Raw genomic sequence first — 24398 nt, 5'->3', positions numbered from 1 at the left:
ATATATATATATATATATATATATATATATATATATATATATAAATACTACACAAACATACCATTAAAATTATATCATTTAAGGCTTCGACACATATATTTAATTGACTATATTGCGCAATACGCTCACATATACCTGAACATTGTCTATCAGTTGGTAGTGTTAGTGATATTGCACAATATAAATGACTTCATATTTAGAATCAGTACATTTGTGAGAACATGATATGCCATGAACATCGATACATGCAAGATGCTAGTGGACGTGTCAGAATGATGAAGCGACTGAGGTACAGTTGTCGACAAGCGTACCTCTTCATAAGGCAAGAGTTTGATTTTGCTTTAAGGCACACACAATCACCAGACATGAGATATCGGAGTTCTCCGTGAATGCAATACGCAATTTCGCCAGTGCCCTCATTTGTGTAATCTTGAATATTACGTCTTCCCGATATTTTTCCACACACCTTCAATTTGTGTAGGGTCGTCAAACTTCGTACACTCTCGACTTGCATATCGATTATTCTGATTACGCGTCATTATTTACAATACGTCTCTTTTTATAATCCAATATTGTCTCGAGTATTTATACGTACACCTTTTACGTATTCTTTGCTTGCACGCCTCGCGCCTATCCCTATGCAGTAACGCTATTACATCCATAATACTGTTTCCTTTTCGAGCAAACGACACACCCACGCAACTCTTACGCTTTACAAAGAATGCATTTTGGTTTAAAGACATACGGAATGATCTAGAGAAAAATTGAAGAATGTAAATACACACGATATTCGCAAAAACCAACGAGAAGAACGAAGATCGATCAGCGTGAGTTGTATCGGTAAAATCGGAAATTGTTTCCATCTTTAGAGAAAGATCAGCAGGCGTTTCTTCACGACTTATCTTGATTAGGTATCCCTTTGCCTATTTCTGCGAGTACTGCGTGTCGTGGAATTTTTCAAGTCTTTCCTTAGATTACCCTGTACACGTGTATATCTATCGCACATATGAATCATAAAATTTGCAAAAAGGTATACAACGATAAGCTATGACTTGATTAAAATGAACGGGTAGCTTGAACACAACTGATACGAAGAATATACTTTCAATTTGATCGTGCGTATACGAGCTTCATCAATTGTGTTTCGGCGATCGTACGGAATGTCTCTCTTGTTACGCATGTTGTGCGGAATGCGCAGTCATCCTCGCGTGTCGAGCGAGTCAGTACCCGGCGTTGATGGCCGTCATCTCCTCGCCCCAGTCGAGGCCCTCGGTGTTGTCGCTGGGATTGCAGCAGTTGCACGTCTTCCCGAGCAAGAACGTGACCCTACGTTGGCCAAACACACAGACATAGAGCACGAGCAACGCCTGCAACAGGTTCACGACGATGTGGCAATACACCAGGGGCTCGTATTTGAGCCGCGACAACAACAGTGAGATCCAGCCGGCGCTCATGATCGCGTACAACAAAACAAACATCCTGAAGCTGTACTTCATCTTGTGATGAATCCGCCCGTACGTGCTCATCCGCTTGATCCGGTTCGCCGTGGTCAGCACGAGACACAGATCGATTATAACGGTGAAGGCGATGCACATGAACATCACGGTGATGCCGAGCCAGCCCACCGTCTCTTGCACGGGATAAGTCGTGCCGCCCACGGTGGGCTTGTCCGTCTCCAAGGCGAAGTGAGCGAACATCGCGGTGCCGGCGATGCACACGGTGAGGCCCCAGACCCATGACGAGTAGTAGCAGTACTTCCTACCGTCGGTCACCCGCAGAAAGACGTTGCGCGACTTGAACGTGTTCCACACGTAGTATCCAAGGGCGCTGAGCCAGAAGAAGGCTGCCATCAAGGAGACATACATGATCGTGTCTGGAAGAGAGAGAAACAAAACAGCGTTGTATTTTCGCATTTCGAACTTGGAAGGCAGACTTGACCTCGGAACGGAAGAGAGTTGAAACGGCGAGCCGTGGCTATTATTAATTGGTCTTTCCGTCTTGTGCGCAGAGCGCGTTGACCGCGCGCTCGTATTAAATCGTGACTCACGCGAGTCTTGAATGCCGCGACATGCTCACCGACACTATGATATTCTTATTGAATTACGTGTAGTGTATTATTAATTGCGTTGGAAAAATTTATCTGGCGGTTGTACGGCCAGTGGGTCTATGACATTAGATTAGAGTTATTGAGTTGATTCAGAAGCTTTTTCTCAGATTCAGAAGTCTTTTCTGCGCGATGAAAAACATTTTGCATTTGAGTTGAAGTCGCAGAGAGATTTTTCTGCTCCATTTTTAACATACGCATGTGCCAATTTAACGTATCGACATTGTGCCTATATTTTGGCTATTCTGCGTCATATTCACCGTTTCTAAGTATCAAAATAACACAATTTATATGTAACATGTAAATAAAGTTCCTGCTGACATATTTTACGCAAGTTAAGTGCAATTAAGCTGCGTTTGTTGATACACTTGCCTCGCGTTAAATTAATACAAGAAGCAGAGTGGATAAGTTAAAACGCGTGAAATATGTTAAATTTAACACAAAATTGTTTGCAGTATGGAACACACGTTTCACTTGTCGATATTTTTCTTGAGAAACGTTTCTTTTTGGACAAAGTATTGCTAAATAAAGAATGTTTTTGAAAAAAGTATTCTATGTGAAAAGTATTTAATGTTATTTATTTATGGGAAAAGACTTCTGAATGAACCTGAACTTTTATCTACACGAGACAAAAAAGATGTAGCGCACATAATCAGAAATAGTTAGTTGTGAGCAGCATAGTTGTGTGATGGTAATGTGTATGGTCAATATCAGTTACTTTAGTACGTCAACTACATCAATGTAGTTGTGCGTGATCTGCTTGTGGCAATCAGAAATCGATTGGGATGACATTTACTATGGCTACATTCTGATTGGAACAACCAAATATCGTCACTATTGTAACATCAGTAACTCAGAAATTACTCTGTGGTTGCAGCAACCATATAATTAGTTGTTCCCTGCTTTACTTAAATCTGACACAGATTTATATGTGATTACATTGACCAACTACACTGTTCTGTTCGTGCGCCGCATCGTGAATAATTGAAATTTCAGCCGAGCTTTTGTGCAAGCAACGCGTAAACACTTTTGTGTAAATCCACGCGGTGATTGACGTGCGAATGACGCTCTCACGCGTCACAAAGACTCAACGTGACTCGCGGATGGCATTGATGAATCAAATGTACATCTCATTATATCTGACGAAGAAGGAGAAAAAAAGACTCGCTCTCCAAGCGACAAGCTCGGCTCCTGCGTACCGGCGATCATGAAGCTGACGTGATTGCCGAACTCGGTGAATATCCTGACGGTGGAGGCGCATTGGTTAGCCACGAGACACAGCATCATGCTGGTGATGATGTTGCCGACGAGGTCGCGCAGCTGCGGCAATACGAAGTAGATCACCGCGACGACCAGGTAGCAGGCCATGGATATGGCGTGGAAGGCCGGGTCGACCGCGTGTCTCAGGAGGTAACTGGTATCAGACCATCGCACAGCGACAGTGGGCACGCATAGCATCGCGTACGTGGCCACCAGATGATCGCCGCTGAGCACGGCTTTGTCGGCGCAGTAATGACCGAACTCATAGTCGTGGTGTATGCTCGCAGGCTCCTCCAGACTCAGTGTCGCATCGCCGTAGACACCCCGCTTCTCGTCCATGCTGTTGGTCCAGTCGACGATGTAGTGGCGCAGCTCGCCGGACGACAAGATCGCTAAACGATCTGGTCCGGTCGGATAATAGTACACGGGCCATTGGTGCTCGTCGGAGGCGCACCGGGGCCGTCCGATCGTCAGCTGGTACTTGGGCTCTGTGAACTTGGACTTACTCGAGTCGGACTTCTCCCCCGCGAACTCCGGCTGCCACTTGGTCTCGTTGGTCTCCTTCAACGGCGTGCACCGGTCGTCCACCAGTATCTCCTCGGACTCGCAACACTTGCCGATGTTCACCACTGCGCCACCACCACCACCACCACCACCACCACCACCGACGTCGACAGGACGCGTCTCGGCGTCGGCGGTGGCGAGTGTCCGCGTGCTCGCAGCCCAGAAGATGATCGCGAGCGACGTCAGCAGGCTCGTCGCTGGATACATGACGCCGGAGCGCGCGAACGGGCCTCTGATCACGCTCTCACGTCCGCCGCATCCGTTCGCTCGTTCCTTCGTTGGTCGTCTTCACTGGAAGTCGCGTCTCTTTCCCTCTCCCTCTCTCTCTCTCTCTCTCTCTCTCTCTCTCTCTTTCTTTCCCTTTCTTCCTCTCGTCCGTCTGCCCGATCGATCGTTTCGCGGAGCACTCTCCCGCTCGTCTGTGAACCCGTGAGTCACTAGCTCATTGCGACACAATGTCGATGAACGATACGCACACTCATGCTCGCGCCTCTGCATACCTGGTCATCAGTGTCGCCGTGTACCTATCTACCTACCTACCTACCTATCTACCTACCTGCTTATCCCTGCCACAGGCCGTCGCCATGACATTCCTTTCGTTTTTCGTCGCATCCAGCTGCTGCCTACCCTTCTTCTCTTCTTCTCCTCCTCCTCACTGTCCCCTCTAGTCGGCCTCGAACGCCAACCGCCTCTATTGCCTGTCTGTCCCGCGGCGTCATGCCAGCGAGACGCACAATCGTTGCTACGCTCTGTTTTCGTTTCTGACTCATTTCTGTCATGGTGATTTTAATTTATTCAAGATCGTGCGTTCAGCATACTTAATCTCTCAGATTCCAAAGCCGTTGTTTCTTTTTTTTATCCTTCAGAAGACATAAGAATTGAATGCTGAGTTTATCAGCGCGGATACTGCTTAACGTTCGGCTCTTATAGTTCCGTATTAATAATTGTCATTTGAAACTTGTTTCTTGTGAAACATTTGGATTTTTATTCAAAGAAGAAAGAAAATACCGAGTATTTGAAAGTATTTGAAAATTTCGGGATTCATCGACAACTCGACTCAATGAAATGGTGAATAAGGCAAATTTTGGAACTCGACGCTTCACACATACTTCAGCACGCAGTGCTCGGATGTTAAACGAACGCTTGGTTATCAATTCAGAACGATATTGATAAAACGATGGAACAGCTGGTGGAAATGTCGAAGGATTATCAGCGCGATAGCGATAGCGACGAGTGCACGACATGGGAACCGCGAATTATCTGACTGATCAACAATTTTCGTTCTTTTTATTTTCTGAATATCAGCGATTGTTGTTGACCCGCGAAAATCGCAATCAAAGTGCATCCGTTTTTTCCAAATGCGGGCCGACACCGCCTTATCGTATTCTTATCGAAGTTATCATTATCTTTTGACCTCTATAACACTTAAAACGTGTGCAATCGCAGGAACGCGATCCCTCGTATGTGACGCGCGCTCTAGCAATCTTATCCGCGCCGAAAGTGTCATTCTATATGGAACGATCAAGCTCGGCGGATTACGAAATAGAGGGAGACAATACTTTTTCGAATGGCAATGTTAATATATAAGGCGTGTATCGGCAGACGCGCCGATCCTCTCGTCGGAACCGCTTCATTCCTCTCACGATTTTTCTCCTCCCTCTTTTTGTACTCGCGCGTTACTTCTTCACATTGGACGCGTCTGTTAGCTTCCTTAACGCTAACGACGCATATCAACAACGCACGTACACGTTCATTTCGTCACGTGCTCTCCGAGAAAACATTAAATCACGGCCGAGTATATGACAGTCTCGCCATGTGTGCGCGGAGATAATATTGTAGTAAAAATTACGTTAAAAATGTATTCCTCTTTTACAATGTTTCTATATTGAACTATATAGTAGAGTTTCTATACTGTAATTATAGTATAAATTATCATACAACTGTAGTACAAACGATTATACTATTGCAAAATATATATTGTGTGTGTATATATGTGTATATATATATATATATATATATATATATATATATAGTATAAATAATTGTAGTAGTAGCTCAGTACTGTAGTATAAATAGTTTATACTGTATTGTAAACTATTATATATGAATTGTATATAACTATAAAAACGTAATATATATTATAGTATATTACTGTACTATATTATAGTAAATTACATACATTATAGTAAATTAAATACATTATAGTATATTACTATACTATATTATAGTAAATTACTATACTAGAAAATAAAAAGAAACTAAAGAAAGAATAAAAAGAAAGAATAGAAACTATAGTATAAACTATACGTAACATAAATTACTATAGAAACATCAAAATTGATCTACCGAATATACGATGTAAAAAACATACAAATAGTTACAGTAATTTTGTAGTAAAAAGTCAAATGTGCATAACATTTTCAAACATACATAACTTCGAGCATAATTTCTGCACGGTTCAAGAGAGAGAAAAAGAGAGAGAGAGATTACAAAAATTCTGTTGTTATTTTTACTACAATATTTTCCTCGTATAGAAGCGGATAAAAAGAGCGCAGAGCGAGATCCGTTCGTGGGTCATTGTCAAGAAGCTTCTTGATACTTGAAGAAGAATCACGAGAATTAATTGCGATCGAGATGCCGGTCTTTTGCGTATCGATACGTAACTGCGCGCCTCACTCAAACATCTCGCGATTGTGTTCTCGGAATCATCCCGACTATTTGATCGCTGGGATCCGAAATTGAAATCGAGAGACCCATCACCGTGTATAACAAGGTTACGGCTCAGGACACCTTGTACAATTTGTATCAACGATCTACCCAAGTAGAACAGGTTGCCTATTGGCAACGTTTTTGAAGTTAACTTTTGGAGCGTATCTATAAGATAACAAGTCAATGTCAATAATTCGTCTCCTTTAATGTGACATCAATTAAATAACAATTTACAGTTGCTTAATAGCTAGTTTATTTATGTATCTTATAGTTATCATTTGACATATATTTAATTTATATCCATGTACCAACTTGATACTTTTATATCTAAATGATATCTTTTTGGATATTAAAAGTTATCTTTCGGGCGGACATTAGATAATCTTTTCAGCAAACAGAAACTTAACTTTTGTACCGAAAATAAAGTTATCCTGACTTAATTTTATGTAGTAAAATGGAATACTTTAAGATAACGTTGTTCTACTTGGGTAAGTGAGTGATGCGCGAAATTAGCGGAAGTAGTGCGTATCGGCGCGATGCGGTCGACGTTGTTCAACGCCCGCGGAGAATGATCTTCTTTTTTTTTTTTTTTTTTTTTTTTGGCAAAGCTATTCTAGAAATTTTACTCATGGCCGCGGGCGTGGAGAGGCCGCGGCAGTGGAAGATTAATTATCTCAAAATTGGTGCCACCGCCGCGATATATCGCGAGTGATATTTCGCGGGCGGTGAGCGTGTGCGGTAACCTTCGAATCACGTAATCGTACCACAAACGGCCTTAACCCTGTTTACCTTTCGATAGCTTGTTCTGCACGGAGAGAATATTATAGTTCTTTTCTTTTTTCATATAAAATCTTTTCAATTTTGCTATGTGTCTCTGGTATAGAAGCAGACCTGGTCAGTAAGGTCTGTTCTGCTGAAAGACGTAGCTAATTTCGTTAGAAGTACAATAAGTGTCTTAATAACACATTCTAGTTTCCAAAATATAAGTAGCACACGTGAAATGGAAGTGAATTACTGCAGAATGTCGATTTTTTCTTCTTACAAAATCCTACTATGGAAGAAACAATAAGGATATTAATTGTCACAACAGCGGATATGCCACAACAAATATGTCTAAACTTACCGTAACGAAATATTAATGTTATTTTTTGTCTATGCGTACGAAATGGTTATAGTAACCACAGTACTCTGGTATACTGGTCTTCTTTGCTGTCCGTACGTGTTTGAACAGTATTCTCAGCATTATATGACGTAAACAAACCACAACAGTTTTCTCCGTGCGTAGCAATCTTTACTATAAACTTCTCTCTGTGTGTGTATACGTACGATGTCGTTTCGTCCCGATGTCCCGAATTCAGAAAAGCGCGTCAATGATTTCTCTCGCCTTCTTTTCAAAAAAGAAAAAAAAATTCCACACCTAAACGTCCTGCGTGTGTTTTGCGCGTTTCCAAGTTGGATACGCGTGTATCTATCGGGCCTCCCCTTTTCAGTAGATTTATATTCAAGAAATAAACAAGATTACTCGCGAGTCGGGGATTAATGTCGAAGGTTAATGCCTGGCGAATTTCGGCGAATTTCTGCTTGCGTAATGTTCACGAAAATCTAGGCGCGCTTGAGACACACGATAAATAACTCACATACGCAAAGCAGCGTCGGGAATTAGTTGATTGAAATTTCTCTCGACTAAAATAAGCGGCGAATCAATAGTCAAAAAACAAGTAAATCACAAAAAGAAATTAAAATAAAATCGTCATATATAAAATCACAAAAATAATATCCTCGATTGGTGAAATTAGATATTAATTAAACTCTGATGTCACTGATTATACCTTGATTAATAAATTAATTTCATCGATCGATTGAATCATTTGTGATTATATACGAGATGATTAATGAATTTTGATTGTCGATTATTTTAGTCGACGGAAATTTCGATCAATTAGCGCCCAACATTGACGCAAAGATAAATTATTATGATGATATAATCTCGTTCGAAACGCCGATGGGGATGTATGAATGAGAGAGCGAGGAATTCACACGTTTTCGCGGGAAATCGTAAAGACGTCTCGTCGACTCAGTCGTGACGTCGTTACGTTTCCGCGAGTGAGTGATACCGTAATTGAATCACATCCTCGACGAATCTGACTCGATCACGGGCGAGGTGATATTACGCATATAGTTCATGAGTAATCGTGTAATGTACTTTTTGTATTTCTAACACTTCCACACGCAAATAAGTCATTCTTTCCGGCTCGTTACGTAACTTACGGAGATTCTTGGATAACATTATCGCGCGTGTGCGCCTTCTCGCCGGTTTCTCTATGCTAATCGTCGAAACCACGAGGCGCATTCCGCGTGGAATAACGCAAATAATCATGAGCGTACATACGCAAGATTATTTTAACGACGGGCGCGAGACAATAGTCACGTTATTATTACTATCTGTGCATCGATCGCGTCTATACGTAATAATGCGGACGTTTTTCCGGGAGGTCGTCTCTGCCGACGGCGACATTTCTCATATTAAATGCACAGGTACGATATCTCTTATGCCTGACGCATACGTGACGCATAAGCTCGCAGTCCAGGATAGCTGACGGGGGAAGGAACTGCGCAAAAGCGCCCGCGTTATCCTTGCTGGGACAGCTCGAGCTCCTCGGGTAGCACAGCCTCGCATTCCTCGTCCTCATAAGCCGCCCAGGATTTCGGAAAGCCGATGCCGCAAGGCCGCTTCTTCGCCAACAGCTTCCTCACTCTTTTCCGCGTCGCGACCAACAGCAGGAATATTAAGACTCCTTGAAGACCGTTCAATAGGTCCGTCGGTATCCTGGCGAGAGAGTAGAATTCGTTCGATTATGTTAGTCCGCGGAGTACACCAATTGGCAGAACAGCCTTGGCACGTAATTGGGCCACCACACGACAAAAATGCTGTTGTATCAACACGCGGAGAGAGAACTTTAAAGGAAACTTTCTACAGAATTCTGTAGCCCAAGAACAGATCGATATTTTGCAATAATTGTCTGTTCTTTCATGTTATATATGCTGTGTTTCTAACGAGATTTACGATGTTTCTTTGTAAGATAGATCCTACTGACAGTCAATTTTATCCTGCACTTTTAGAAATATAGTAAAATTTAAAAAAATTTACATATAAAAAGAAAATATATTTTTTCCATACATATATAGAAAAAAAAAAATATATATATATATATATATTAAATATAAAAAAGAAATATATATTTTTTTGTGTTTAATTTGTTATGAATAATGAGTGAATAATGTGAGTTCTACCTGCACACAACGGGTGTATTCTTAATTGTCAATCACTCTGTATATAATCGTTATATAATATTCTCTCTGTGCAAAATTGGCCAACAACGCCGTAATTGGCGCAAATCCTGTCGCTTCGAGAGTAACATTATTGAAACTAATACATCATACATTATTTTAACAGCTCGATTAGTTTCAATAATATTGCTATTCAATTAAGATCTATTACAATCGTGGCGCTGTTAATCAGTAGCTGTTGATAGAACAGAATTCTCTTCCGCGTAGTATTCTATTTCAGTATTTCTATTATGCATCTACATTGACGTACGTTGAAGTTATGACAGCGACAAATTACTAACACTTCATTCCTACTTCTTGGAATAATGAACAAACGATGAATCGAATAAACGTGCGTATGCAGTGAGAACATTTGAATAATTATAATTGCATTGAGGCTGTTTTGCCGGATAGTGCACGCTGAACAAGGCGCGTAACAATTGAAGATTCACTCACCAGAACTCCTCTATTTTCGTGTCGACGGCGAATGATATCACCTCGAAGATCCAGGTGATGCCCATGATGAGCACCAGCTTGATGTACAGCAAACATTTGAATCGTAAAACTCGCAGCTTGCTGCCCGTGTAATCGCGATACTGATGCCATAAACGCCAACTGGTCAGCCCGAGATAGATAATGTTCAACGTTAGCAAGGTAGCTATCGGCCCGTAAAAGTACGCCCACGTCTGAATGTTGCCTGCAGGAAATACAATTGTCGCGTTTTACATCGCTTGTCGCGAAAGACCGATGAAGACTCTTTTTTTAGTCTTCCTTTAACCAGCCAACGTATAACGACCGAAGCTTAAATTTTTAGGCGATATAAGAGAAGGATCACTTATCACTCGTGGACTCACCGCCGAACCAGCAACTGAACTCGCCGAAACCAGGTTTCAGATGTGGACCTTCTATAAGATGCAGCGTCAACGCAGTGAGCAAACAACACGTCGGGCCACCCCATCCCCAGATGCAGTAAGCATAGAAGAGCGACTGCTCCTTCACCCTGAAGTTCTTGAACCTGCACAATCAGGGTGAGACAACGGGGTCAGATCTGAGCGATGCTCACAGCTGGAGCTCGATCGACAACTTACCACACGGCGCGCCAAATGTTGAAGGCCACGATGTTCAGCCAGAAGAATGCGGACATGAAGGCGAAGTATAGGATGAATCCTGGAAAACCGTCGGACAAAGTCGCAGGGATAAGTCCCGATCGGGTCCCGCGTGTCGTTAAACCAACATCGTATAATTACTTACCGAGAGAAGCGCATATGTTGTAATCGCCGTCGACGTTCAGCCGCAAGTGCTGAACTGAGAGGATGATGTAGCTGACCGCCAGGGTGGTGACCGCGGCCATCATCGCCTTGTCTTGAAGCTCCCTCAGCTCCGGCAGTATCACGTAGACCGCTAAAGTGGCGATCAGGAAGACGGCCGAGATGATGCTGACGATGCAAATCAACAGGCTCTTCCACGAGAAGTCCTCGATTAGTTCGTTCTCGAAGCATGCCAGGGCGACGTTGCTGTTCCTGTTGTTCCGTTCCAACGTGAGGGTACAGAATCTGATGGAATACACGTCACGATAAATAAGAACTGAAATCTATGCGACAGTCTGCATCGCCGGCCAATTGTCTGTTGAAAAGGGCGTCATCGCGGCGATAGAGAATTCGCGAGCAATCGACATAACACGGGCACCATCGCGAGGCGTGGGAATATCCCAGTCGGCAAGAGTTTCCTCGCGTTTTCCCGGTATTCCGAGCATTGATCCTCGATATTTTCCGCGAATCGCCACGATAAACCGACGATTCGCCAGCTGTTCGTAATTATTTGCGGGAAACGTTACCTGCTCGATGCGACTTTGAGGTTCTCAGAATACATGTACAACCACGCGGTATCATTCTCGTAGATGATGGTGAAGTTGTCGTGCTCATTCGCTTCAGGATCAACCATGAAAATGCCGTACGGGCAGTTCAGCCGGATCCTTGTGTCGTTCGTGCAGTTGAACGAACGCTCCCATGTCGTTCCCTCGGCGCAACAGGCGATGTCTTCTAATGAGAGACTCGGCGAGACCAAGCTCGCGAACAGTCCGAGCCACAGTAGCCAGAGGAAACCTGCGAAACATCGCGATCCCGATCGCGTGTGAATACGAGGAGTGATGCGGCCCGAGCTTCAGCTCGGACTGGGACTTGATAGGGAAACACGAGGATTGGGAAATTTTGTGAGAGCTAACAAGCAAACTAAGAGACTTTACTTCGTAAAGTCATTTGTCACAGTTATCGTCAATAATGGCGAGAAATAAAGTCGTTATCAAGCCGTTCGCTTGAAAAAAGAAAGTTAGCTTGTTTTAGAAGAGCAACATGCTTGTTTTTCAATGTTTGATGAAGTAATTTTTAATAACTTGCAATGGTTAATGGCATGACAAGCGACGTATTGTTTTCCAATCCTGTAAAGGTCACAGAGATCAAAGAATCGATAAATTATCCAGGAAATGATTTACTGGCCAAGTAAGCGACTGAAAATCGAGTAATTGGCTTCTCGCTTGTATCATCAAATTAGAGACAATATATTTTCAGCGGAAAGCTAACGCTATGCACACACGTGATTTCATTAACAACCGTACGGTGCTCAAACGTGTCTGAGTGGGAAATCGTGAAGAAATAATAATACGTGTTATCCCGCAAAAATTGCATCACAACTAAATAAGCACGAGTTTACAAAGATAAAGAGGATTATTTTGTCGCGTTAATCGAATTCTGTGTCAATCGTGCGAGTGCAAAGAATAATTTCTCGTAAAAAGATTGCGATAATCTTGTCGCAAGAATCGTGTTTACGAAAACAAACGCGATTTGCACTGGCGTATCTATCTTGTACAAGATATTCCACGCGCATATATTTAAATATATATATGTGCAGGTACATTTGCACGCGATTCGCACTAACGTATCACTCCTCTTTGTATAAGATACGCCACGTGCATAAATTTAATTCTGGAAGCCTAAATATGGATAAAATTTACTCAAGCCAACTTTTCAAATGTTACACGGAAAAAAGGTTTGATTGAATTAACCAAATATCTGGTCGAATATGAACTATCCAGAAATTCCGATTGAAGTAACACGAATTTTGTTTAAGTGAACCAAAAATCTTGTTAACTTAAACAGAATTCGGGCTTACTTCAATCGGAATTTCTGGATCGTTCATATTCGACCAGATATTTGGTTAATTCAACCAAACCTTTTTTCCGTGTACCGTTCTCAAAACTGTGTTTTATTTCTTCGTTATAACACTTTTCAATTTCATTGAAACGTAAAAACATTAATAGATTCATATCCCCTGTTTTTACACCGATTAAAAAAAAGAGCGCTACGAAACAACCAAAGAATCGAGTGCACTGAGAGAAAAATGTTTGGTATTATGTTTGTTCGAGTTGCTTGTACTATTCACACTTTTACACCTAATGCCCGTTGCACACTAGTGCACCTCATACAATACAAATTTTCCAAAATACGTTCTGAAGACGCTTTTAGAACGGAGGGATATCATCAGAATATTTTTAAGACGTCCTTTGAAGATGTGAGCTGTCTGAAAATAACTAATATCCAATAGGTTTATTCACATTAATTAAACTTTTTACACTTTCACACTTAGTGCACATTAATTCTTTAGAGGTTCTAAAAATGACGTCATGATTTCCGTTCGTGTTACGAGTGTAAGTGCAATTTTTACACTTGATCCCAAGCAAGAGTGAAAAATGTATCAAAATTGCATTTACACTCGTAACACGAACGGAAAACATGACGCCATTTTTAGAATCTCTAAAGAATTAATGTGCACTGAGTGTGAAAGTGTAAAAAGTTCAATTAATGTGAATAAACTTATTGGATATTAGCTATTTTCAGACAATTCACACCTCCCAAGGACGTCCTAAGAATATTCTGATGACATCACTCCGTCCTGAAAACGTCTTCAGAATGTATTTTGGAAAATTTGTGTTGTTTGGAGTACACTAGTGTGCAACGGGCATTAGGTGTAAAAGTGTGAAAAGTACAAGCAACTCGAACAAACCTATTTATAACTATAATCTCGTAGAGAAATAATTACTTCAGATTATGATCTAGAACATCAAGTTTTTCTCAATTCTTTCGTAATGTCAGCGATAACAATCTTATGTTACTACTATCATTTTCTTAGCACACCAAACGGTATATCTGATGCAAGAAATAACTAAAGTTTCAGTTGGTTTTCGACTGAATCTTTTTTTTCTCTCGGTATGTTTAACGAGCACACGCCACCGTTATTATTTCTAGCGAAACGCAACGCGCGGAGTTCCGCGTACGTCACACGGCTGGTTGATCTGATACTGAAACTTTTTTCTCCTCAATGATACGCGTTATCGCGTCGATGGATTATTATCAGTTCGCTGTGGGTGCGTGATTTTCAGTAGAAAATATGATACACGCAAGGTCGCGATGCATCGCGCGCTCCAGAGAGAGCTTCTTCGCGAACTGCAACTGCCGGCGCGCTCGTCATCTCACACAAATCGCGGCGTTCGTAGGTATAAACGCGAGAGACCGCGAGGAAAAAGCAGAAGAAAGAGAAACGAAGAAATGAGTGCATCGCGCTCGGTTTCTCAATTAGCGATCAGTCGCGATTGCGAAATGGCCGAGTGCCATCCGTAACCCAGTTTAGTGCTAATGGCGGGTGCGCGATGCGAAACGATCGCGATGACAGAAGAAGGGATGACTCCGTTAACGAGGCTCTTTATTACGGCCATTGGACCGCGTCGTGCATGTGCAATGCATACTCGGTCGTTCATCGTCTCTCTCCCGAGACCGTTCTTCCGATTTTGAGCTTTCATCGCGCACGGAAGAAAGGTTTAATCGGATCGAGCGAATTTCTGGTCAAATACGAACGCACCGGAAATTCCGGTTGAAGTTATCGGAATTCTCTTCAAGTTTCAACAAAATTTCAGACCGATTCGCAGCCGACAATCATGGACAGAAGAGATGTCTGTGGTGTTTGATATGAGAAAATGAATTCTCCTGTCGCGGACAAAACGGACAGTTCGCAAGCTCACCCAAAACATGACGAACCCTTCTGTTCACGAGTGTATACACAGAGAATATCATAGTTTTTTTCTTTCAAGTTCACGGAGAAAACTACTATGGTTGTTGTATTCACATATTCTGTTAGAGAGAAAATTTACGTGATTTCAAATAGATATGGCATTAGAAGTTGCTGTTATTACACGCTCATCTACACAATTCTCACACAGCCATTGTTCTTATGATATACAGGGTGTCTCACACTCTCCTCCGTGCATTTTGTGGGGACGTAGAATAGGTTGAGGTGAACATAAAAGTCCTGTACCGTTTTGCGACATTCGCAATAATTATCGAGATATTAATTATAGAAAACTTGTAAATGATCATGAAGAATATGGTAAATGAGTTATAGTAGCGACGACTGCCGTCGTGTACTTATACTTTAGGTCAAATTGAACAAAAAAGTCCTCTACCATTTTCCAAATAATCACATAGATTTTTAATTATTAATTAAAGAAGATTATTGCACGATTTTGCGTGATAATGCACTCATCTTTTTTAATTAATAATTAAAAATCTATGCAATTATTTGGAAAATGGTAGAGGAGTTTTTTATTCAATTTGACCTAAAGTATAAGTACATGACGGCAGTCGTCGCTATTACAACTCATTTACCATTTACCTGCATGATCATTCACAAATTTTCTACAATTAATATCTGGATAATTATTGCGAATACCGCAAAACGGTATAGGACTTTTATGTTCACCTCAACCTGTTCTACGTCTCCACAAAATGCCCGGAGGAGAGTGTGAGACACCCTGTATAATGTTCAATTAGCACATCATTGTATATACATAGTTGCCTCAACTAAAGGAATATTGCTGTCTCTCTGTTGTGATCTGCAGAACAAATATTATGACTGAGAGATCCGTAGAGTTTGATTGCACCATACAATACTGCTCAAACAAACACATATGAATACACTGAGAGAAAAATTAGATTAAAATCAACAAATATTGCCTTGATGGGTGCCATTAACATATTTACTTAAATCTACATTCTCTTTATTTAAGTCAAATATTGTTTATTTAAATCAGGTAAACAATATTTGATTTAAATAAAGGGAATGTAGATTTAAGTAAATATGTTAATGGCATCCATCAAAGAAATATTTGTTAATTTTAATATAACTTTTCTCTCAGTGTAGGCAGTAGAAAAGGTTGAGGTACCACTTTCAGTAGTACTGTGGTTGATACAACCATCGTATGTACATGCGAAAACTAATATTAATCAGTAGAATACAATCATGGATCTTTCAGGTCCAACGGATTCTTTTCTTGGAAGTTTCTCGAAGTGTCGAAGAGCAAAGTGCAAAATACATTGTGCAAAGTTACAATTTTCTAAACTAAATCTCATTTCCTCGATCTATATTTCCTTTTTTACAAATAAATTATATATTATTATTGTCCAATTTTAATTACATATGTTTGTTCTATAAACTTGAAAGAATATTCATGAATTTTTGCAGATTTTTGAAATCATTGTAAATAGTTGAAGTAATCGTCGGATTTCAAAAACCCACGATTGTATCAAGGTGATGCCTTTTTTCACATTGTATTGTAAGGGTTAATATTTTGTTATGGCAAATTACTTAGGCAAATAACATTTAAGAATCGCACGAACGTGTTCTTTACAATTTTACTAGGTTTTCAGTAGTCCGAGAATAGATTGTCGGTAAGGTCTGTCTTGCTGACGCGCGTTTTACTTCGATCTCATCGAATTCTTATTTACTCTTTATTTAACGTCCATTTAATTTGATTTGCATTTAATTCAATTTTTATTTCACGCGTTCTGTTAGTTTCACAACGAGATAATGCCGCGTTAAAGCGTGAAGGCGGAATCGCATACGAGTGACGTGCCAAGTAAGCTGCAACTTGTATCAATTTTGCATTACAATTCGTATAACGTAATTTTTCGACGAGCTTCGGTGTACGACACATTCGCTGCTCTTCCTAGTCCTTTCTGCTTAAGTTTTGCATCACTAGATTGATTTATCGGCAATATCATTATCAGTTAACTGGACGTCTCGTTTATTTTTGCGTCTTTCATTTATGGCGCGCACATATTGGCCTTGTAATCTCGTCGGATAATGTTATTTTTTGCAAGTTATGATATTCAAGCCAGCGCCGCCGTACATTAAATACGCGCGAGATTCTATCCTGATTTACTGAGCCGCGATCTCCATCGTTATCTCCTCTTACAAGCGGAAAATACCGAGATTACAAACTCCAAGCCCGCGTGAGTCGTATCGCATGGAAACGTCGAAATGGGGTTTTACACTTCCGATGTTTCGAACTCGGCGTCGTCCACTGGCGTCATAGCCGCATAATTTCTGGGAACTCCTGATATCCGCGTAAAAATTGATTGTTTTCTCATAATGAGCCGCGCGGTTAATTGCACGGTTAATCGCGATAATTCGTTCGGTCATAGTCTGTGAATATTTGCCTCGCGGCGAACAGCAGTGGCGACGTACGGACGTCAGCCGGTCTCTCAATTAGTTCAGCATACGCATAATTAGCGAGCGAAACGCGTCGTTGCTCTCGCGTCGTAGTGTTGCTGACGTCGTTGCGGGCAATCTCGGGGAAAAAAGGAAGAAACAAACAATAAATTGCCCTCGGCGCCGCGCGGGGTTCATTCAGTTTCGGCGGTCGTGGGAATCCAGCCTGTGATAAAGCGCTCTTGCGTCTCACGTGAGAAAAAAAAAAAAGAGAGAAGCAAGACGTAATACGCATGCGAGAGAGAAACAGGAGCGCGAGCGAGTTGGATGTTGGTGTCGCAAGTAACACGCGCGTCTACGCACCGATAAAAGATAAAGCGACGCAAATTAGAGATATGCGGCTCGACTAGTCGAGCTCGAGCAGAATGTTTCGTTTGAGAGGAAACGAGCGGACGGCAGGAGAGAACGTTATTAATAATCGTGAGAGGGAATTTGCCTAATGCACTTCGTGCTCCCGTCGACAGATGAGAGCTCTGTGGGAATTGTAAGACGTTAAGATAAGAAGATAAGTTCTGTCCGACTTGTTTGTAGTATTGGTCCTCGCCTTCCTCCTTTCTTCCCCTCGCCTCGCAGGCAGAGATTTAGCGGGCGGTGTCATTTCGAAAAAATATCTTCCGGCAAAGTTCCTCGCATTCGCGTTTCCCGAGTGAACAACCAACGCTTGTTTGTTGCTCGGCACACGTGCCGCGCGACGTAATCGCAGCGTTGTGCGCGTGTGCGCATCAATATTTACCGCGAGTAATTATCTGTTAATAATTTTCTCAAACACAGCGCCTTCTTTGTCGAGGAAATAGCGATGTCAATAAGCGTTACGGACGATTACGCCTCTGATGACGATCATAGATGATCTCCTCCAGTCAGAGTCGCCACTCTGAGTCGTGGACAACAATGCAGGTGGAGAACTTTGCAATGAAACTCGCTGGGCAGTTTTGCAATCGAGGGGCAGATTGCCATTCTATCGGTTCAACTATTATCCTTTCGTAACAAGAAAAGGATTATATGGTTCTTCTTGATGAATCAACAAATTTTTGGGAATGAGGAACCGAAATGCGTTTGGTTATTTGAATAAATGTTTTTTTTACCTCTACTCAAATGATGATTAATACTGGTTGTCCGACAGCTAGTTGTATCATAACACTACGTCATCTGTGTTTGTGATTCTAAAGGCTCTTATTCCCAAAAATTTGTTGAATTTCGTCTTTCACGCGTGATATTTCAATAAATGCAATGTCCTACACAGCAGAAATGTTCAAAATACATCATGAGGATATCTTAGAGATGTTGTGTGATATCTTTAGGATATCCCAATGATATATTTGCAACATTTCGGCTCTACTAAAAAAATTTGCTATTTTTCTCGATGAGTTGTACCTCACCGACAGTCTACTTCTGCAGCGCACCGAAAACTGTCGTAAAATTGAAAAAAAGTTAGCATGAAAAAAGGAAAACTGTAATTTTATTCTTTCCTCTCTTTTTAAGTTCCACTTCAACCGGTTTGTCCTGCTCATTTTTTCTATTAATAACATCAGCGTTAGATGCGGTTATTTCATTACCGATATAATTATTGATTACAAATTTGCAAGCGTCCGGCAGCTGTACCTTATATAAGCGAAGTAAATTCAATTTATATGCTGCAAATAACGGAAGAAAAAATATCATCCGGGCAGATGAGCAAGCGAAGCTATCACTTGAGTAGTCGCTCGTCGAGACGTTCACGCGATATTCTCTGTGCGACGAAGTCATGATTCTTCAGAAGTGATCGATAGGATCGGCACACAGAGAAGGAGGTTTCTTGCGAAAAAACAATGCACGAAGTGCATCTCTAAATTTCTTCGAGTGAAATTTCACTCGTAGAGCGACTAGCTCGAAATCGAGTGACTTTTCAAACGTGCAGAACGAATCCCCCGCTCTGACTCGCCGTGTGAATATTTCCGATCGAAATTCAAGAATAAATCTGTGTGATGTGTGACAGAAAGAAATTTACTCTGATCGATTGTGAAACATCCGCTCGATTAAGTGAGATAACAAGACCATAATAAATAAGAGATATTAGAGCTCTTAAGATGTCTAGTCAGATAGTATGAAGAAAAGGACGATAGCAAATAACAAAGCAGACGTTGCTGTGATATTCTCTAAAGTTTTCTCTTCAAAAATTGACGGATTTTCAGTCGTAAATCACGATTTAATGTCACATATATGTTACAATTCAATTGGAAGACTTCCATCTGACTCTCAATGAAAATCTGAGCATCTTACATGAGACAAGTTTCAGGTGACAACCAATCGACCTAAAACCCGTATCAATAGTCATTGCTTGAACTTTGTTCCACGTGAGATATTCAGATATAAAGCTAAAGTTTTTTGCTGGAATCACACAAAGTATATGCGACGTTATATATTTGTAATCAAGATTCAGCTGAAAAATTCACATTCTAACTTTAACTTCAAATGTGAGTGCCTCAACTGAGGTAAGTTTCAAGTAACGTCCATTGATACGGACTTAATGCCGCAATTCTAAGCAGAATCGTAAGTCTCGTAGCTTGTTCTCGTAAAGTTCAGAACTTATGAGTAAATTTACGAGTTTATGCAATATCACATGTCGTACGATTACTCGTAAATATCTATGATTTCATGTAATTTACAATATTTACAAGTGATTGTTACGACACATGATATATAGACTTGTAAATCTACTCATAAATTTTGACGAATTTTACGAGAACAACCTACGAGACTTACGATTCTGCTTAGAATCGCAGCACAAGTCTGAATAAGAAATCTGAGTGTCCCATAGGAAACGAACTTCAGGTGACAACGTATTAATATCAGGTTGGACGGAGGAGTAATTCGAGCGAGTGTGAGCGAGCTCAGCTTTACCTCTGGTCGACGACGCGCTCGACTGCCTGCTGTAACTCGCGTTCAACAACATTGTCATTCGCTCTCGTCTACCGCATCTCTTCGTTCCCAGTCACTGAGAGGAAAACCACGCCTGATGGAACAATGACGCGTGCGATGAGCGGCTCCGTCGGAACACCAGGACGCAAAATCTTGATTGAAAACGCCCTCGAGGAAGGAATCGCGATCACCGTCTTGAAGAGCGCTCGATCGGGGTCAACAAACTGCCGACGACGGATCCTCCTTGGCGTTTTGCCGTCGAGTAGCCGAGGGTTTTCTTCGGGATACGCTCCGTGTGACGCGCGACGACTGCCTCTGATCTCCGTCGCGATCTCTACCTCTTTCTCTCTTTATCACGGTTTCCTTCGTCGCCTTTTTTTCTGCCGCGCGTTTCCCCTCTCTCCCTCGACGACGAGGACAACCGAGCACGACAATGCTTGAAGCCGTTGCGCGCACAAACGACTGTTCGCGAGATACGCGCCAGAACTTTGTCAGAGATGACTCGATCGATGTATCGATCGACTTACCGTGTACGTGTGTGCGTGAGACCTTCACTCGAAAATTCCGAAAACCGATACAAGATAGAGCGACCGATACAAAAATCGTGACTGTTCAGAGCGCGTTATCGAAATCGCGAGAAAAGTCGCGTGTCAACGCGTGATTGCCCCGCGAGCTGCAATGACCGAATCAGGTGTTACTATTGGCGATAATACAATCGAGACTGTACCGATGATAAACCGGCCGGAGGGAGTGTGGCACGTCGCACGTTGCTCGCCGTGAACGAAACTGAAGCGCTGAACGGATCTCTGGAGTTCTCTCTCTCTCTCTCTCGCTGATGTCCGCGCTCGGCGGTCGGGGGAGATAGCGCGATCTCTCCTCCCCCTCTCTTTTTTTTGGCGGGCTCGTCTTGTTTGCGTGTTTACGCGAGTGTACGTGTACGAGATTCAGCCATGTATTCCTAGTCTCTTCGTATCTTTCTCGCCGCGCTATACACCCGCGACGTCACGATTCACGCGCGAGGAACAAAATAAGCAGAGGAAGACTGGTCCGAGACGAAATTTCGCGACGACCGCGCCGGGTCGTCTTGGCAATTCGCCAATAGGTGCCCGGACAGAATATAGAAAAGTCGACAAAGTCGTCGGGATAATTAGCAATGACGATTTCTGTCATCTCTTCTCTCACGGAGCAAGAGGTTGGATCGTAATGGATGAACCAAACGCGTTTTGGTCGAGGGACACGAGATTTCGAGTTCTTGAGGCCAGATTTGGGTCAGCAGAACCGGAAATTCTACGTCCTTCAGTCAAAACGCGTTGCTTTATTTGTTAAAATTAAACTTCCCCCCGATGCCATTGAATTTTGGCCCTCCGTGCTCAAGCTTGCGTCAGAATTGACTTTGGAGGTTGAGAATTGTGCATCGAAAACTAGCACTTGCTGAATCTTGATGTCCGATCCGTAAGGTAGAAGTACCAATACCCGTGAGAAACAAATATTTGAAAATTTATTTGTGTGTTATTTGTTGATATTTGTGAAGTAAAGTTTATTTCGATGAATAAACTTTATACGAAATCAATAACACAAATGTGATAGGACCAATATTTTATTAATGATCACTTGTGTTATTGATTTTTTATATCAGTAGAGAACCTTTGTTTTTTATAATTTTTTTACATCATACATCATACAAAAAAAATTTCAGATGTTTTTCTCAATGTACCTAATCCCTAATTTTTTAAGACATTCTTATTGTTTCAATACGAACTTTAAATACGAACATTTAAACTTTCAACATGAAAAAATATACATACATGTATTAAATATATACGTATATTGTATGTTGGAAGTTTAAATATGATCATTTAAAGACTAAAACAATAAAAACATCTAGGATCAGGTACGTATAAAGGAATTGATACTTTTACCTTAATCCTCAGTCTTGATTATTCGGTCTGATATGGAGTTTTAAGTCGTTACACCGCGTGAATGAAAACGCGACCAATGAGTTGGGCGAGACTTATCGTCACACGTTTCTCGCATTCTTCTTTTTGTGTAGAAAATGAAATGTTGACTTTACATAGGTGCAATGTGCAAGATGTACGAGCATGGCTGCAAAGTTTCCTTAATATCCGCGGCATATGAACGAAGGTCAAGCGCAGTAATGATTGGAAGTTCCGCTAACTATTGCGATACACACGATATGCCTTCAAACGCAGTCGGCTAGTCGCATTTGATCAGCAGTTCGATGTGTAAAATTCAAGGAGTAAAGATCATGTACGCTCATTAGTACGCTATTAGCGCATTGATTAAGATGTCAGTGTCGAAAGTTCGAGGAATACGACGTGGTAGAAGGTACTTTGCTCTTTAAACTTCTCTTCAAGTGGAATTCCATCCGAAAAATAGAACGCTCTGTTTAATATTTTGGATACAGGAAGTCATGAATCTTTCTCTCAAGCGTGAATTCGTGAAAAGTGCTAAGTTTTATATGAACTCGCCAGACAGTACAAAACACTAAAAGATATCTTGAAAACCAAAGACCCAAAGATATCTAAAAGAAATAAAACGTCTTTTGAATGTCTCTAAGACATTTTTTTTATAATTTGTTCTGTCTAGTCGTGATTATGTAACACTAGGCGAAATGTGGAAACGTAAACTTTTCAGCAACTTTCCACGTGAACTGTTTCGCCATCAAACTTGTTTTAATCTAGATTATATTACGGTCAATCTGAATTTCAGTGTGAAAATTAATCATTATCTTATTGATTTACATTGATTTAGATTGAAATTCAGGTTTATATATGTTATTAGGCTTTATGTAATGTCAAACATTTTGTATTCATTGTTTTGAACAAAGTGACTATCGAGTTACTCGAAACAGAATGACTTTTCATTTGTGTACAAGGCTATCTGACGTCGTTCGCATGTTCTCCGGGATAGAATTTGTCAAACCGAACGAGAAAGTACCATTTTGTAAACAACCACGTGAATTTTTTAGATATTATTGAAAATTGGCAGATGAGCGCGCCTGAGTGCAGTGGAACGAGTTCTTTAGACTTGTCTAAAAGAGTCAAAGATATTTGAATCGGTAAATTAAATGCCTGGTTTAAAATTCTCACACATACACGCGTGCAAAAAATCGTCGATTACGTATCGCACTCATGCGATTACCGAATGTAAATTCATTAGAACGGAGTTAATTAAAAGGACACGAGGAATGCGAATTTATATATATTCGGCGCCATTCGACGATTGAGTTCGTGTGTTAGCAGTAGAAAAAAAAAGGTAGTTAAAAGAGAAGGAAGAAAAAAAGAATAAGTCTCTCGTTTCAAGAAAAACGATTAATACAGCAGCAGCCGGTCCTCCGGCTATGACGTCGATGGCTTGATTATAAATGCAGCGATTCTGTCGATTCTGGTTATATCCGTGGCCCGACTCGGGTCCTCTGTATAAAAACAAAAAGAATTATGCGGCTTCCAAGTCGGAGATTGACAAATGTCGCGTCTAGCTCTTAACTGTAATCCGTAATCACGCAGTCGAAATCACTCGAAACGTTTGATTGCAGCTTCTGGAGATGCTGAAGTTCTACGCCCGATTCGAGATCAGCGAGGAAACCGGTAACCCTTTGACGGATCACGATATGACACAGTTGCATTACGCTAAAATTACGTCTCTTCAGGTACGTAGAATCCCGTCCCGTTTTTCCGAGATTCTACACTGAGAAAAGAAAAATTAGTTGATCCAACTAAAATTGCAGAGTTACCTTTGGTACTAACCATTTTTATTTTCTGATTATTCTAACACGGAAATAATAGTAATGACATGCATGTATTGTCACTTAAAACAAAATTGTATTTTATAAAAAAAAAATGGTTTTCTCGATCATGATTTATACACTGTAAAAACTGATGTGTTAAATTTAAAATTTCCTATGTCCCACATCATCCACTCT

General features: G+C 41.2%; 3 protein-coding genes across 7 annotated transcripts in view; 1 reads left to right on the top strand and 2 right to left on the bottom strand.

Moving 5' to 3' along the window:
- The window catches only part of LOC116841045 (RNA helicase aquarius), a 33420-nt gene that overhangs the window by 1599 nt on the left and 7423 nt on the right, over positions 1-24398 (top strand). For 2 of the 5 annotated variants that reach the window (XM_032808549.1, XM_032808548.1), the window contains exon 5: positions 24012-24125. In XM_032808549.1, coding sequence (XP_032664440.1) covers positions 24012-24125 — 114 coding nt within the window. Of the gene's footprint in view, positions 1-21442; positions 21648-22235; positions 22802-24011; positions 24126-24398 lie in introns of those variants that run through there. The other 3 variants (XM_032808550.1, XM_032808552.1, XM_032808553.1) reach the window with 3 other exon arrangements.
- LOC116841049 (probable G-protein coupled receptor Mth-like 5) lies at positions 532-4475 on the bottom strand. Its single transcript, XM_032808557.1, has 2 exons — positions 3304-4475; positions 532-1873 (listed from the first exon to the last, which is right to left on the bottom strand). Exons 1-2 carry the CDS (start codon positions 4133-4135, stop codon positions 1221-1223), a joined length of 1485 nt encoding a protein of 494 aa, XP_032664448.1. The 5' UTR covers positions 4136-4475; the 3' UTR covers positions 532-1220.
- LOC116841052 (G-protein coupled receptor Mth2-like) lies at positions 6824-21233 on the bottom strand. Its single transcript, XM_032808560.1, has 7 exons — positions 20438-21233; positions 11799-12066; positions 11216-11517; positions 11053-11131; positions 10819-10979; positions 10421-10661; positions 6824-9464 (listed from the first exon to the last, which is right to left on the bottom strand). The coding sequence occupies exons 1-7, from the start codon at positions 20493-20495 to the stop codon at positions 9266-9268; spliced, it is 1308 nt and encodes a 435-aa protein (XP_032664451.1). The 5' UTR covers positions 20496-21233; the 3' UTR covers positions 6824-9265.

This window comes from Odontomachus brunneus, unplaced genomic scaffold (assembly GCF_010583005.1).
Source record: "Odontomachus brunneus isolate Ranch 3 - 2012 unplaced genomic scaffold, Obru_v1 Obru_scaffold_013, whole genome shotgun sequence".
NCBI lineage: Eukaryota > Metazoa > Arthropoda > Insecta > Hymenoptera > Formicidae > Odontomachus > Odontomachus brunneus.
The sequence above is the reverse complement of the archived record's forward strand: the minus strand, read 5'-3'. Positions and strand labels throughout refer to the sequence as shown.